The sequence below is a fragment of the Aplidium turbinatum genome, chromosome 3 (genome assembly GCF_918807975.1).
Source record: "Aplidium turbinatum chromosome 3, kaAplTurb1.1, whole genome shotgun sequence".
Classification (NCBI taxonomy): Eukaryota; Metazoa; Chordata; class Ascidiacea; order Aplousobranchia; family Polyclinidae; genus Aplidium; species Aplidium turbinatum.
In genome coordinates this window covers 2,306,809-2,324,776 of record NC_137474.1, presented here as the reverse complement: position 1 = coordinate 2,324,776, position 17,968 = coordinate 2,306,809, and the positions used below count along the sequence as shown (strand labels likewise).

General features: G+C 37.9%; 2 protein-coding genes across 2 annotated transcripts in view; both read left to right on the top strand.

Moving 5' to 3' along the window:
- LOC145767587 (uncharacterized) overlaps positions 1-17,968 on the top strand; it is a 170,096-nt gene that overhangs the window by 48,741 nt on the left and 103,387 nt on the right. The gene's annotated exons all lie outside the window — the stretch shown is intronic.
- LOC145767621 (uncharacterized) lies at positions 9,521-16,153 on the top strand. Its single transcript, XM_082579477.1, has 6 exons — positions 9,521-9,711; positions 10,134-10,275; positions 10,790-10,905; positions 12,402-12,542; positions 13,327-13,468; positions 15,657-16,153. Exons 1-6 carry the CDS (start codon positions 9,600-9,602, stop codon positions 15,859-15,861), a joined length of 858 nt encoding a protein of 285 aa, XP_082435603.1. The 5' UTR covers positions 9,521-9,599; the 3' UTR covers positions 15,862-16,153.

Genomic DNA, 17,968 nt, shown 5'->3' with positions numbered 1-17,968 from the left:
TGCAACGTTGAATCGACGGAAAGGTGGGGAACTGCCAACCTGAACTGAGAATGCATGAAAGAAATCGTTTATTGTCGAATGGACGTGACGTCAGAGAACGGTGAATCGACGTAGGCTAGCGGCGAGAGATATTTTAGATAATGACACGCGGCAGCGCGTTTACATTGAATAAAAATACCTTTATTTTATCCATTTCTATTTCCATTCTTCCTAGTTTCGTCTCACAATAACAAACAGATGAAGTTACGCATATTTACTAAATTATGCAATAAACAATAATGCATCATCCAGCATTATGTCAGCGCTGATTGACCAGACATATTCACGATTTGGCCGAGTTGTGTGACAATTGTATTCAATTAATCGCATTATTTATTCTAGGTAACGCCTGCAAAAATTCAAGTAATTGCAGACTCTGTCTTCATAAGTGTAGTTTAGAAGTAGCCATCTCATATTGAGCCAATCGAATCAATGTAAAATAGAACGCTTTTACTTGATAGCGCGTGTGATATATAGGTTTTATCTAACAACTACTTTCAGTTACATTGAAAGTGAATGAGTAAGCATTATGCAGTCTGTGACAAGGACTGGAAATGTATAATCAGAAAATATAATATCATAAAGTATATTGCGTTATGTACATCTAGTAATTTTTATGAACATGGTATCATTTTGCAGGCAGGCGTTTTTATAGGGAAACAAACTTATTCCATAGTTTGGCACTTATCCAACTGTTTCATAATGCGAATAGCTGTTTTAGTTGAATTTAGAAAAAAATATAACTTATAACCGCAGACAGATGCAACTTTTTTCATGCTTTAGTTAGGCAATCGGCAGTACGGTGAACTATAGTGGTACATAACATAACCCATATGCGGAGTAATCGCAAGGATCAACCCAAGTAATGGAAAGGTTTTTTTTGAATTATGGTGATGGAATTCTTGTAATGCTATTGAACTTCATCTTGTTATGAAAAACTTATATTGTTTGCAATTGCAAGAAATATCAAACTTTTGAATTTTTTTTATCACTGAACTGTCCGTTAGTAGAATGTTTCTTTATTACCTTAGTTAGGCCTATTGGTAAGTCAGGGAAGTATTTGTTGATGTGACATATGAGCAGTGGTGCCGAAGTTAGTTGAGGATTGGGGGGGATAAATCAAAATTTTATCAAATTTTAGACAATTTTGAACATTGGGGGGGATGCATACTTTTATACACAATTTTAGTGGTTGTGGTAGGCCTATTAGGTTTATTAAACAATCACCGGACCTCGGTAAATTAGCTGCTAACAGCATAATACACAGACAAGAAATAGTGGAGATAAAAGCGCTACCTGTGCTCTTGTGAATGACTGCTGCAAGATTAAGAAACAAGCAAATAAAAATTGGTACCTCCAGCTGGATTCGAAGCTATGACCTTCCAATGAATACTTAGTTTTTCCAAAAAAAACAACAGAAGTTATAGGCTACTTTTCTTTTTACCCTCTCCTTCACTAGAATCACTACACTTAGTGCGCTATAGGACAAAGTCACTAGTCAGGAGACTGAAAACAATCGAAGCTACAGAAGAACATTTGCAAATTTATGACAAAAATGCTAACTTTCAAACACATCACAAGAACTTGTTACAACCAAATTGCGTTTTACGGTAGTGCTCATTGAAAATACATTAGCACTGTCATTTATGCTGATGTCATTAAGAATATTTTGGTCAATGTTGCAAACAATGCTAGCATTTAACCTTTCCTGTCCCAAAGTATTTCTCAGTCAGGTTTTCAATCTACGAAGATTGGAAAACGACCTCTCACAAGCAGCAAAGCTTACCGGGCAAAAAGAGGTTCTTAATCAGCTGGAGTATTTGAGAATAGAGAGGTTTTTTTCAACTCGGACAATGCCTGGTAAGCTCTTTTGGCATCGTACAGAAACTTTGGTGCTGTTGCCTTGCTGAATGAATCAATTTGATAACTCATCGATTGTCTATTCAGCTCTGGATAATTTTTGACCATTTCAGGAACTAAGCCGGTCTTGAAAATTCGTGCAAGTTCTTTATACTTTGCCAAGTCAGAATTCAGGCTACTTTCAAACCTCTCGGTCAGTTCAGACATAACTCTGTCCATGAACTGATTGTAAAGTATTTTATAACTTAATGCAGTTGAGTGTCTGCAGTAGCTGCCATCGAGCCTCCACCCAATCTTTCAGGGACTCTTCTTTGCCGTGGTGCTTGCAAATAAAATTAGCAGCAAATTTTTCCGGAATACCTTCAATGAAGGTCCTTCATTGTCTAGCGTCAAATCCAAGACAATTAGAACTGTGATTAAACATCAATAAAAGAAAAACAACAGCAATTCGAGATGCTTACAAACAACTAAATCGAAGTACAACTTCATAGCAACTAATTTTTCTGAATTATTGGGGGGGATGCTGCCAAAATATTGGGGGGGATATATCCCCCCATCCCCCCCTACTTCGGCACCACTGCATATGAGGATATTCTAAGAGACCGAGTTATTTTGTAAATAATATTTGATTTTTGGACACCATCAAAATTTTCACACAATACACAAATTCGCATCGAGATATAGTGCTCATAGTTGGGAAAAGTTAGATTGTGATATACAACTTGCCTGAGTAGGCCTACAGCAAGGGACAATCAAAATAGATGAAACCGCATTCATGGTAATATAGACGTTTTGCAAACTGCTCTTTTCATTTTCAATGTAATAACAAGAATGACAGCTTATTTTCAATAAACATATAAACAAATGTCAAAAATTATGGATGAACAGCGCATCTATATCTTTCGGTTTAGGTTCAACAATGCATTCCAGCCGTCAAAATGATGGAATATTTGGTAATTTTGTTGAGACATACCATTGCCCAATCGTTGAATTTACATCAGAGATAATTTTATTAGATAGATTATCAGTTTCATGCACATGGTTTCATTCAGCGTTATAATGTTGTTTTTCAAGCCACATAGCGTTCATGGTCATAATGCAACATTACAGAAACAGCCAATGTTGATACCAGGTAGTCCATGGCCACCTAAAAATACGGCCTGATTTGTCACATTTTGCAGAAATTTCCAGGTTTTTCTAACTTTGAGCAAACATTTAAATAAATTTTTCTAAAAATTAGATTTTTACGCTTTCTTTGTTCTTTTCCTCAGATGACACAATAGGTTTTAACATTCTCACATGTCGAAAAACAAAGAAAATTTGATTTCGAAGATTTTAGTCAGACTGTTAATTTTCAATAACAGTCTGATTTTGCGTTTTTCAGCTTACTTTTTCTCATTTGCTACTGCTTCCCTAAGGCAACAAAATTTTTTTATGTCATTAGGAAAACGCAAAAAGTAAAAACATCTCAAAAAATGTCAGTCAAGCACTAGCAGTAGCTGCAATCAAAATCTGCAAAATGTGACAAATCAGGCCGCATCTCCAGGTGGCCATGGGTAGTCCTATTAATTATTATGCCGCTTTCGTCGAATCTAGGTCGCAAAACGACGAAATTGTGCAAACGCCTGTTGGATTTCCCTTCTACGTGTAGTTTATCATAAACGTGAAAGCATTGCTCAAGAAGATAATCTGAATCACCATAGATAACCATAATATTCATATAGTTTCATCATCAGTAAATATGTAAAGTGCCCTCTGATTGCAAAACTTCACAATTTTTGACAAATGGTCTGACAATTTATTATATTGCAAAGTTTTGGTTTATTCTTGACTTCTATAATTCTGTGTAACAGTTTTTTTCTAACTAGTTTCTATGTGACTAACAATTTGTTTCATTATACATTTTCTTTAGTATTTCAACGCCATTATAAAAAAATTACTTCCTTTTCACTTTTAAATAAAACATGGCAAGGCAAGGATTCAGTGCTGAAGAAATACTGCAACATGTTTTACTGGATTCTGACGACGAAAGCCAGGCGGATGATTTAGAGAATTTATGGCACTCCGATTCAGATGAAGAAGCAGATTCTTCTCCGTCAACTTCTGCAACAGCGATTCCGATCGAGAGTGACGACCAGTTACCTTCCATGGGCGATGTTCAACCTGAGTTTGCGCCACCACGACGGATTATAACATCGAAAAGACTGGTGAACAGCATAGATTCCTCTCTCGAGATGAACAACTACGATGATGTTGGGTTTCCCGACACACTGAAGTCTTATACAACTTTTGTAGAAAAGCCAAAAAACAGACAAGAGGGCGGCGTCAGCATTACTTGGTCTAATGCGAGACCGGTGCATAATGGAGAAGGGGCCGGGCTAACATTATATCTGGCCCGACTGGTGTTAAAGAAGAAGCCAAGACTCCTCGGCAAGCATGGGAATTATTTTTTTCTTTTTGAACATTATTGTTCAAGAAACAAATAGAAAAATTGCCACACTCATTTCTCAATGGCCAGAGAGAATTTTAGATGACAGCAGGTACTGCTATTTTGGCCCAACCAACAACGAGAAGATGCTGGCCTTTGTTGGATTGGGATATTTTTGGGGCTTTTAGGACAGGCTGGTCATTCCACGGATGTATGGTTCAATCAACTGCAAGGGCATCCCGTGTTTAGTGCAACAATGAGCAAGAACCGCTTTAAATTTTTATTTTCGAACATTTCGTTCGACGACCAAAATACTAGGCCGCAACGTTGGAAGAATGACCGGTTTGTCGCATTTCGAGTCGTTTTCGAAATGTTTAACGAAAACTGCGGCAAACATGTCATTCCAGGTGACTACTTGTCGTTGGACGAAACGCTATACCCCATGAGGACACAAATTTCCTTCAAGCAATATAATCCAAACAAGCCTGCGAAATATGGCCTTCTGTTCAAGTCGGTAAACGCCAGCAGATTCCCATACACATTTACGGCATCGGTCTATTCAGGTAAACCGAAGGAAGAGCCATTTCATTTTTACGTTCGTGGAACAGAAGAAGTGGTAAAAGGAATGGTGATGAGCCTGGAACAACACGGTGACCTTCAAGGTCGGAATATTTCGTATGACCGCTTGTACACCTCCATACCACTCGCGCAGTGGTTGCTTGACAGGGGTATAACGTCAGTGGGAACCCTCAACGCTATACGTAGAGGAATACCCCTGGAAGTGAAGCAAGTGAGTGGTAGGGAGGAATTTTCGTACGAAATTTATTGGCAGACGAGTGAGGCTGATCTCAGCCTACATTCTTATGTAGTAAAAACGAAGAGTTCTGGCATGCGGAATGTGTTGATGTTGACGACCATGCAACCTCTATTGGGGATTACCAAGGATGACGGCAAAAAGAAGCCAGGCTTGTATAAGCTTTACGACTTCAAAAAGGGTTGCACCGATATCATCGACCAAAGGATGAGTTCATTCACGTGCAAAGCGAAGTCCCCACGGTGGACAACTACTGCGTTTGCTTATTTTTTAGATACTTGCCGCGTCAACGCATCTACAGTTTTAGCACTAAATGAAGGGACTGATCCACGCAAGCGAAAATCCTTCGACTTCGGTTGGGAACTGGCCATGGAACTCGTGAAGCCATTCATAAGGTAGGCACTTTAACATGCAGATATCCAATCCAGCACGAACCAATCAGAAGCTACGCTTTTCATGACGTCATCAAGATTGCGTTTGGGAAGAATAAAGGAAAAACGCAAATTCTAGCTAAATTAAATCATCGCTTTGCCATGGGTTGGCTTGGCGCATTGGGTTAGGGCGGTAGTAGTCATTACAATGACGTGGGTTTGATTCCCACCTCTGCTATAGCTCTTTTTTCTTCTGTAATTACCAAAAAAAGTTCAAAGTAATTATTAATTCTCTGGCTGAATGCTGGAATGGTCACAATAGCAGATAACGTAGATAACGTACAGATAACGTAGCATCTCATTGGTTCGTGGTTGGATTGGATACGCGCGTGGATTATTAGAAATCTGCTTGTTAAAGTGCCTACCCATTCATAAAGTCGCGATCTCTCCAGGGCCTGAACTATCATACCATTCATAAGATTGAAACAGTAATAGGGAAACAACCTTTAACAACAACTCCAAGCGGCAGAAGGGCCATTCTGCCCCAACTATCGTCGACACGACGTAGATGCGACGTATGCAAACACGCTATTATGGGAGAAGGTGCCAAAGCCAGAAAAAATAAACTACCAAAAAACCGTGGCCAATGTCAGTGCTGTGAAAAGCCTTTATGCCCTGCACATTCCATACGAGTATGTCAAGCTTGCTTTTGCGCAGAATAAACTATTTGAATGATTGCGGTTTTATAAACTTTGGCTTCAACCACAGCCTAAATAAAACGCGAAGCTCAATAAAAGATTTTCATTTTTTTCTTTCAATAGACAGATAGCTATTTTTACTTTGATTCAACATATCAAGACGTTGAATACTTGTAAACATGCGCGGTTTTGCAATTAGATTGCTTATCAAAATCATCTATCCTTTTTTGTATAAAAAGTGGGTCATAAAACTAATCGTAATACTCGATATAAAATTCAGCATTTTTATATGCTGAAACAGTATTGTATTCATATTTTATAAATCCATTTTCTATTTAGAAAATATCAATGTAATGCGGTTTGAACATAGTTGAATTTTAGCCCGGATACAACGACTGATTTTATGACTTTTATACAAACAAGGACAGAAGAGAAGTAATCTAATTGCAAACCCGCGCATGTTTACATCGTCTTGCAATGTTGAATCCACGTCGAAATGATTGTATTAGCGTTGTATTCAATTCCTCGTATTATCGAACTGTAAATGTGCAGCCACTTATAATTTCAATGTGCCTCATTGCATATTCCTAAATATTTCTGAACTTGTGTGTACATAACCTGACAGAACACAGGTTGCTTTACCATTGAATCAAGTTGAAACACGTTGCTGCAAGAGCCTTGTGCCAATTGCTGCAGTCCGGTATTACTGAATACTGTAACCAAATCAAAATACTTATCAATATTTTGCTGCCAAACTGACATTTTTATCGCACAAACGCCCATTAGGCAGCTAATTCTTTGTAAAGTATTTCTCCAGGTTCACAATGATTTGACGCATAATAAATACTACTTTGAATAAATCTAAATATTGTTTGGATTTTAGTGTGTGGCATATGAATCTTAGAGAGCTTATTGAATCCATAAGAAAATGACCCGAGGCATTACAGATTTTCCTTTTGACGAAAAGCGTTGTGACGTTCTGTTAATTAATGAACCGTAACTGTTTTATTTTGAATTTCTTTCTGACTTCTGTTTACGTAGACTCTACGTCGTAGAGCATCATCGACTTTATCGGGTAATCTTACTCCTAGTACTAGCCTTGTATGTAGCCGAGTTCACATTGAACTTACATTGAGAGACGCTGTTGCAACTACAATACATTGCATTTATACCGCGTTTTTTGTCGCATGATCTTCCATTCGTTTCGTGGATTACATAATAGTATTTGATAAACGCCACCCTGCTTCTTCAGCTGATCTACATTTGTTAAATAAAGCGTAGGAGTTGCTGTTCTTGGAACCGAGGTCACAAGATCGTAATCCAAATTGGTGTGACACGCGTTCAGAAATCTCATTACTGCATGTAATTGATGAAGCATTGTTCTTTTAGTCAAGGAGCGAGCTTATGTTTGAGCGTGGGAAAAGTTATTATTTTGCATGAAAAATATAGATTCAAATTGAGATTATGTAAAAAAAATTTAATCACAACATTGCAATGCATGTTCTTCATTACTCTACCAAAAAATAATGTGTAAACTCACGCTACAATTGCTTTAATCGCAAAATAATCCAAAAGTCATAAGTCACATCAAGATCTCAACGTATATGAGCAGTTCTAAAATTCATATAGTTTTAATTTTTGGATATGCTCAGCATGAATAATTTTACAAAATGAATCCCAAAGTTTGAAACCGTACCTTAAAAAATGACAGAGATATCACTCCTAAAGCATAAGAAGAATCGACAGCCCCCCCCCCCCCCAAACTGAGCAAGACTCCAGGGAGCCCAACCTTGTAAGGGTTAAATGGGACAAAAAATGATTTGTTGAAGCTTTGCAACAATTTAACTTTCTTTCTTTCGAAAGTTTCTTGGATATTTCTTTAACTCGATTCTTCAATCTTCAAATGGCAAAATATATTTCACATTTCATTAAATTTATAACAACGCTGATTGGAATGAACATTATTTAGACAAAGCAACAAACCGAATCGCATCATTAAGAAATCCATATTCAAAATGAAACCTAAATAAAAGAATTTCGAAGCAAAACAATCTTGAGTAAAAGAAAGATAAACACTTTGAAACAAATAAACCTTTTAGTTAAAAGTTTCATGGGATTAATTGAGATTAGTTTTTCAAAACTCTATAATTTTAGTAAAATAATGCAGAAGCGTCCAATTCGTAGCCAACGAGAATTTTATTCACTTGCATTGAGAAGAAAAACATCTAGTTTCGTTAAAACTTTATCAAATATTTAATTGCGAAAGTGAACTCCCGATTGGAAAAATTTAATTTGGAAAGCTCAAACTGATAAAACACTCCTTCATCAGCCTATCAACATTACAGCTATGTTCATTTTGAGTTACAAGCTTCACATGGTTGCTGTGTTTGTTATTGCTCCTTAGTGTAGTTCACTAAGAGGGTGTGCGTTCGGTTGAAGGGTGCGCTGGTTGGACGTTCCGAGTGTGCGCTAACCAACGTCCAACGCACATTGGGGTTGCTCTCTATTCAACGTCATCTAATGGACTTTAACAATCGGCAACTTCATTCTGTCAATTTTGTTGACCAGGCCTGCGTCAGTGGTTCAAAGCCTCTATTAGTATGCGAAACTGCCAGGACTAAGTTCTCAAAAAAGCTTTCCCAGTCCGAAGATAGAGATTCAAACCAACCAAACTAACCAGTGTATTTCAATTGTTTGACCAAATACCAAACAAGAACAGTATTCGTCCAGTGATCCAGCACCACTTAGTCTTAGGCATACGACGTTTCATCTGTTGCGCAATGTGACCCATGACAATGGCGATCATGATATACGAAATAATAATCAAAGACACGTGTGACTATATCGTTAACAATGCAATAATTGCGACATGTTTGGTAGGTTGCTCAAGCACAAAATAAAACCAAGTTTTGTAGTCGCTGGGAGTGAGAGTTTTTTTTTTTTTTAAAGCTCTGAACTGCACTGAAAGGATGGCGGCGAACAATCAGACTTTAGCCTCATCACCCGACACTCGCGTTTCTTTGGCTCATTGTGGGGTTTTATTGTTGAATCATTAAAGCTTGTTTGTTACAATAATTACAGCTGATGACCCGCGCAGTTGTTGTATCTATCTAAATTTTAATATGATCTCATGAATAAATAATAATAATAATAATCGTGCTTTTATTTGTCTTAACTGTGTCAAAATTCCTCTCTAGTGAGTTGTATTAACTGTGTCAAAGCACTTTCATAATGCAAAGTACGAAAGTAATCAAAATACTTTTTGCGTCGCAGAAAGTAGAGTGAGCTTAGCCATGAACAATTTAATATTTCTAACCATTGCAATATGCTGTGTTTTAACTGTCCGTGTGCAATGTCTAAAGTGCCAAGCCGGAGCTCAAGTCTCAACTATGTCCTTTTTTGACTACAACTTTTATAACGAGACAGTTTGCCCAGAAGATGGAAGTCCTCAGTTCTGTATCAGGGGTGAAGGGCTGTTTCTCGTCTTAGGAGTTGTTGAAGGTAATGGATGTTCTGGTTTATATAAAAAGGTTTCACGATGTAATTTAACATCAATTTTGCTTTAAATATTTATTATTTTATGCAGGTTATGTCTCTGAGTTGAAAATAATCATTTTTACAATTGGATTAATGTTGCTTTCGGTATCGTCTTAAATGCTAAAGCAGCCTCCAGACAAACTCAAGCCATTGTTATGAAGAGATTAACTGCAAATAAACTTTTAATTGCGGTCTGAACAATTTGCCTTTTAATATTCAACCATAAAAAACAACTCTGCGCACTCTGCGGCGACGAGTCTGCGGAGACGACTCTGCGGAGAATAAAATAAACAAGCTTCGTTTAAATTTTCGTAATTTGCTTTTTTCAAGTAGCTGAGTAACTGCTCTCAAATTTGCTCATTTAAAAGTTTTTAATACTTTTCAAGCCAACGTGACCACTGGTCTTTGCGTAAATGCGTCAACGTGCGAAGGTAACTGCGAAGATCTGGCGCTTCGTCTTGTTCAGCAGGGAGCTCAAATGGACGTTGATATCGGACTTGATCTTTCAACAATAGAAATTACGATCAGGTGAGTACTTTCCATGCATAAGGTCATTAGCGCTGACAGGGGCCGGGGTACTTTTGGGCCCGAGGGTCTCATTAGTACCAGGCCCAAAATTTCCTCTCAACTGCCCTGAATAAGGTTCTATGCTGTGCTGAAGGCATTTCGTGCAAATCTAAGTTGGAAGCTTATCTACATTCTACACCTCCAAGTAGCGACGAATCTAAAGAGGGACAAAGAAAACTCTTGGTGGTGCAGAGACTTTGTCCTTGCATTAATGTTTTAACTTTCTAGTTTTCTGCTCCATTGCACTCTCCAAACGTGAAAGATACATAAGTTCCTACCTGGTAGAGTTCTGCGTCACATGTTTGTATAAATTTAAGTGTTTGGTTGATTTTCTTGTGATGGGGGTTCATAAAATTATAAACTGACCGGGTTGATCCATTTGCAAGCTGTTGGTTTGAACAAACTCTTTATTGTCTAACAAAGCTACCAAAATGAGCTAAGACATCACACATCATATTTTTCTCCTTTTCATTAGCACATGCGATAAGATATGCTGCAACACAGACAACTGTAACACACAGACCATCGCAACAATTAAAGAAAATCAACTCAATCCTTCTACAGCAACTACCACATCCAATGAAGTACCAGGTGAGGCATAATTATGAAAAACGTCACTTTTAATGACGTCAGCATTGGTGTTGCAACGGTTCTCAGTCATCAGCGGAGAAGTGAGAACTCAGCAAGGACGCAAACATGTTTGCTAGTTTCATTTTTACGACTTACGATAGTCATCTTAATCTTAATATGACAATGGTAAGCATGAGTGTTTTGTATGTTGCTTTCACTTATACTGTGAACTATTTAAAACATTTGGATTGATTTGCTAGTTGAGATAAAGTTTTTGTTTGCCTTATCTCATGTTCACTCAAGATGGTTGAAGAATTAGAATTTTTACTAAGTGAACACCCTAATTTAAATTAAGTGGACGGGAAGGCAAGGAAGTCAATTTTCGTGTCCACCTTCAGGTATGCCTTTAAGTGTCCTACCAAAGAAACAGCCGCATCATGCTCTTGTGCGGTGTCGAACCGACGCCCTTTCGAGTGTTGAACCAGGACTCCCACCACTCGGCTATGCAGCTGAAAATAAACTTTTTCATCAACCACACAATACAGAATGGCGCAATAGCTTCTGGAACTGTCACTTCTTAGACTTGATTACCATCATACTGTATTGCCTCAGTGTCACGATTTCTTTCTATCTCTTACCAGGAAAAAGACTTGGAAAGATTCAATGACGTAGTTTAATGGGTTATAACCGAAAAGCAGTCAATTAAATGTCGAATGGTTCCACTAGTGAAATGATAATCTAACTTCTTGAAGGACTTTAACGAACGGCTTCTCAAATAACTCTAATTTCGAACACAATTTATATCAGCACCAATTATCATCTACTTGTATTCGATTTCTTCAACTCTTAATCAACAATAATTTCTGCACCAACTACCAATCCACAACTCATAACACAACTCTCATAATCAACTCGTCATAATACAACTCCCATAATCACATAATCAACTCAATAATAATTGATTACACAAATTACACCACTATTTATAGAAGGTTGTTTCGGTCTAGTAACTTCGAGAAGGTTACGTAATGTCACATTGTTCTGTCAAGTTGCATTAATGTAAACAAGCAGAAGCCCAAAGAAGTTTAAAGAATGTCACGTAGGAGTAGAAGATTCTTATATAATAAATATTTCGCAATCGGACATCTACTAGTAAACATCCTTATGACGTCATGTCAAACGACGCTCAGAAATTATGAAAAACAACAGAACATTCCAGATTTGCATGCTTACAGACGATTCTGGAAATGCGTTACATAATACAGATTTCTCATTCAAAGGTTACTTCAGGTCAATACCCGATAATAACACATCGCTTAAAATTCCATAATGAAAACAGCACATTCTGTCAAGACGCAAAGCAGCCCGACGCGAGGCCTTGCACATTGATTGTGACACTCAGTTTTATCATCAAGAAATGTTTTTTTTCTTATCTCACTGTTCAAAAATGACCGCATGAAAACTTGCTGTCGTTTTACAGTCAATTCTTACCATTAAAAGATTTATATTTTTGCCAGAAACTTTGTCTTGTGGCACTGGTTACGCACTGCCTTCTATTGGAAGCACACTGGACAAGATCGGCTGTCCTGATGACGTCAGCCATGCTTGTCTTCGACAAGAGTTAACTTTGAAACCAAGAAGCGGAGAAGATTTTTTGGGTAATGTTTTTAGGTTAATATTTATTTTTACATAATCTCTATTGCCACATGAAGATGTAAATATGTTTATATGCAGTACATTAAAGGAAAGTTGGTCATTTTAATTTCCGGAGCACCAGTAAAGCAAAAAAAAATCAAACAAAATCCTATGTATAAGTATAAGTGTATAAGTATCCTATGTATCCTATCCTATGTATAAACGTATGACAATCTGATTGTGGCGTGCTGTCGATTGTTATGTGAAACAATTTGGAATAAACTGAACAATGTTTAAAAGTCACCTCAAAAACTTTTTTTTTTGTTAATTAACTTTTCAACCTTGGTGCTACAGAAGAATATTAAAAGCATCATACAAAAGACATTACAAGCGAAGAAATTAAAAATAGTATTGAAGTGCAAGACAAATGGGTCAACAACAAATGCAATTTTCGAGATACATCACGTGATCGGTGAAGGTAGGGTGGGAGGGTGGGAGAAAGAGATAAAAGAGAAGAACTTGGGAGAGATGATTTCCAACACCGACTTGACTCATCGAGTATTCAAGAAATGAAGAGAAGAGCTGAATATCATCATTTGTGGAAACAATTGACAGCCAACTTTCGGCTCGTAAACAGCACATGATGATGATCATTAGAATGAATCAATATGTAACATCTCTTTGCTAGATTATTTTCCTTTTATGCGAGATTTTCAAGAGTTGCTAATAATGTAGGCTATGTTATTTTCCTATGTTTTTCTACAATATATGATTAAAACTGTTAAATGTTCTGCTTGCTTATTGCAGTCGGATTTGCTGTTGGAATTTGCTCCAATTCTTCTACATGTGTTGATTCCTGCATTGCTACGGCAAACATCTTCCTATCAGAAGCACTTGAACTTGGAATCGACATTGGTGTAGATATCACAACCGAAAAGTTCGAGATATCGTAAGTGATGTGCCATATCGTAGATATGCACTTTACTGCTCAAACAAATTGTTCATTTACATTCTGCACTGTCCTCTGCCTGAAATAGGTTGATGAAGAAAAATAAACTACCGTATTTTCAAAACCATTGCCGCATATGGCTTTCAAACCTGACGTGAAGTGGCCCCAAGCTTGCATAAGCAGTTGGTAAAAAGATAAACCACGAAAGTAATGTATAAAAAAATAACTCCCATCCCTTATATAAATATTCACTGATCTACTTACAGTAGATAGCTTCAAAACCTACAAATTTGTCTTTTTTCGCATTTCTGCCGGCGTTGAAAAGGTCCCATACTCAGTTAATGAGCTTCGGAGAATGAAAAGTAAAGGTTCTCATTATACTAAGCCTTCGGCACTAACGAGAGTAGGGTGGCCGGTTCCTTTCTCTCGGCCGCTTTTCGTTCAGCAACTATGTCCACCCAATTTATTACACCGTGGATGAATGTTCGCAGTGTTCATCAACAACCAATTTATGCCGGGTGTCGAACCAGGTTGGCATTGTTGAAAAGCGAGCGCCTTATCCGCTGCGCCATCCCCACCCTGTTGACGTTGAATCAATGTAAAATCAGAATTGTATTTTCTTATGGTGTATTGGAAAATGTTGACGAAGGGTGTAAGTTAACATCGAATATATTATATGCATTGAATTTTAATTTTAATCGTTGGCAACACTAAATTAGCTCTTTATGCTCTGCATAACGTAACAGGAGACTTGTAGAACACTGCTTATTTATAGCCCTGTTACTGACTTGCATAATCACCACTTGAGAACTTGTAATCTATAATGCTTAAAAGCTATGCAATTAACAAGTACAAACAGCATTATCAGAAAATAATTCAAAGTTTATTTTTACTTTCATGTTTAAAAACTTTGCTGGGTTTTTCTCCAACGCCTTTGCTAAATAGCTTAGATGAGATAGAGATTCATCACCAGGGCCGATAAAAGGATAACTTAGGCCTTGTACCAATGAGATATAAGATAAGATGACGCTACGGATATGGCGTTGGCTTCCAATTATACAAACCTGGTTCGACTCCCGGTTAAGCTGGTTGTTGGAAACACCGCTCACCTCTACCTAGCGTGTAATAAATTGGGTGGGCATAATTGCTGTAGGAAAGGCGGCCGAGAGAGTGGAACTGGCCACTCTACTCTCCTTAGTGCCGAAGGCTTTGTAGAATGTAATAAATTATATTACATTCTACGCCACACGCCAGCCACACGCCAGCTACGCCAGCACGCCACAATCAGATTGTCATACGTTTATACATAGGATAGGATACATAGGATACTTATACACTTATACTTATACATAGGATTTTGTTTGATTTTTTTTTGCTTTACTGGTGCTCCGGAAATTAAAATGACCAACTTTCCTTTAATGTACTGCATATAAACATATTTACATCTTCATGTGGCAATAGAGATTATGTAAAAATAAATATTAACCTAAAAACATTACCCAAAAAATCTTACCCAAAAAATACCTAGCGTGTAATAAATTGGGTGGGCATAATTGCTGTAGGAAAGGCGGCCGAGAGAGTGGAACTGGCCACTCTACTCTCCTTAGTGCCGAAGGCTTTGTAGAATGAGAACCTTGTTTTCTCATACCCGACACTTGAATCAAGTATGGGACCACCTTTACTTTTACCAATGAGATTTTTGGACTCCAAATCTGAGAAGGCCACTTCTGAGAAACTAGCACCGTTTCTTCAAGTTATCCGGGCCAGTTGGATAGATAGTTATTTATTTTTGTTTGGATGCGAAATAAATACATAAAACAAGAACGTACAGTGTACAGTTTGCAGTTAAAAAGTTTGAAATGTCCCTAAAATTACCCCAGGCCCGAATCCAAAAGTACCCTCTGTCAATGCTATTGTTTATCACTCATCAGCTAAGCAGCGTGGCAGAGTGGTGAGAGCGCCTGGAATGAAAACCACGTGGGTTCGACATCGCCTTAGAGCACGCGACTTGACATGTCTTGGCATGCAAAAATTATCGCAGCAGCTGATTCGATGATGACTACATGACCCTTCGCTGCGCCCACTCGTCTCGTGTGTTGCATTTGGCATTGCAGTGTACTATATGTTGTCACAATGGATGCAAAATAAATCAAGAATATTTATAAACTTCCAATCTTTTCTCATCCAGATCATGCAAAAAGATTTGCTGCCAAGACAACAACTGCAACAACGAAGTCATTTCAGAGATCTTAAAAAGTGACGGAGTGGTAGAAGACAGCTACTCAAACGAAAAAGGAGGAAGTAGTGCAAATGGCCTCACCACTAAAAAGGAATTTGTTTTCACTTTTGCTTTCATAGCACTAGTTTGTTCAGCATTTCGAAACATTGCTTAAGAAATACAATTTTGGTAAAGAGGTGACTTTCTTCAACCACAGACATATACAACCAAGAAACCACACGGCATTCAACATAATCTATTAAAATTGAACATAAACTATAAACTGCAAACGTTTTCGGCCATACACACGTTAGCCCTTGTCAAGTAACAAAAAATAAATAAAAAAATAACTGCTTATCATATCTACAATGAAAATGAATAAATGATCTAAACACTGAATTGAAAAACGAAATGCAAAATGAAACGGCAGAGCATAGGAGAAAGGCACATCACATGGCGCTATACACATGGTCACATAGGTCACATAGGAGAAAGGCAGCAAATAGCCAAGCTCTTGACATGATCATACTGAGGATGCTGTGATAGCGAAATTGATTTATGATTAAAAAATGAGGCTGGTAAAATATTTGTTGCGTTGAGTAACAAGACTATTTTATTATCATTCAGTTAGATTTCATCTTATGATTGTTTACACTGCGGATTCAGGACGTAAAAAATCACCAAACTCAATATTGCTTGGTTGTTGGAATCGTTGTCTTCTGACAGCAGGGCCGGATTTAGCTGACGGGGGGCCCGGGGCACTTTTAGATCGGGGGACCCCCTGCAAAAAAAATTTTCAAGCCTACTGCGCGAAAAACCACCTCTGCGTCTACAATAGCATCAATCCAGCACTGCACAGCATTTTGCAGAAACTTCAAAGGCTGAAAGGAAGAAAAACTAACACAAAATCACATTTTTTCCACGTAGGGGGGCCCTTCAAAAGTCGGGGGGCCCGGGGCACCTGCCCCTCTGACCCCCCCTAAATCTGGGCCTGTCTGACAGAGAGGTTTTTTTAAGTGGACCATGGTAATTTCGTATGCTTGTAGAAGATTGAAATCACAAAGCACCGAGATTGAGAGAATGAAGTTTCAGCTTGTTGAAGCGTTGTCTATAAACTATTCCATCTGCTAGGTGCCGCTGAATGGAGAGCAGTCCTAAATGAGTTTCTCAAGCACACACCCTGAGAGTTGAACCAGCGCCGCTTGATCTTGTGGTTTTTGTGAACACAAAGTCGGGCTCATAACTAAGCTAACGGGATAGATATGTTAACGCAGTGGCCAATTTGCTACTTTGGAGTTTATTTGAAAAAAAAAATACTAACACTTGGTTGGTTTTGAATGTTCATCCTCGGACTGACAAAGCCTTGATAGGTTATTCCTGGTAGTTTCGCATACTTGTAGAGGCTCTTGACGCAGGGCTGGTTACCGAGATTGTTTTCCAATTGTTGAAGTGTTGTTGCCGCGGAATTATTCCATTCACTAGATGCCGCTGAATGGAGTGCAGTCCTGAAATGCGTTGCTCAAGCGCACACCCCCAGAGTCGACCCAGTGCCACGTGATTTTGAGTCGGGCGCGAAACCACTGCGCTAACGGGGCGGCATCTTCGAACAAAAATTAAATAAAAATAAATAGCATCAAGAATCGTTGCAGAGACCAATTCACTTTTCGCTGAGTCACATCATTTAGAAAATTAAACCTTTAAGCCTACTTCTGCGGCCCCAACTGAATTAAGGTTTTAAACTCGTGGTTTTTGAGTAAATTTAAAGTATAAATTCGACTTTGTGTAATGGCACAAATTACGTTTGTTCACTGCTTAATTCAAAGCTAAGACTTTTCTCATAGCCTACCAAAGCCTAATTAAACCTTTCTTAATGCGAGCTGTTTTCGCACCCGAAAAGCACGTCACGGGCTATCTTAGCCCCGTGCTAATTAATCGCTAATAACGGGAGCTATGAAAATCACAGAGCCAAAATATTTTACAAGATAATAGCCATGTGTATTGTGCGTGCAGAAATTAAATTTTTACCTAATAAACTTATTAAAATAAAGTGTTTGAAATGAAAAACCGTCAGAAAGTCGGTTTTTATTTTAATTTTCCAAAAATAGCTTCAAAATTGAAATTTTTGAATTATAACGTAGAGTAATGCTATATTAAACAAAAATTACTTTTGCTCATAAATAGGCTATAAGACATTTTTGGGCGTTGTTTCATTTCAAAGTAATTGCACTAACATTTATATTGCACTAACATTAACATATATATAACTAGCATTGCACGCAAAT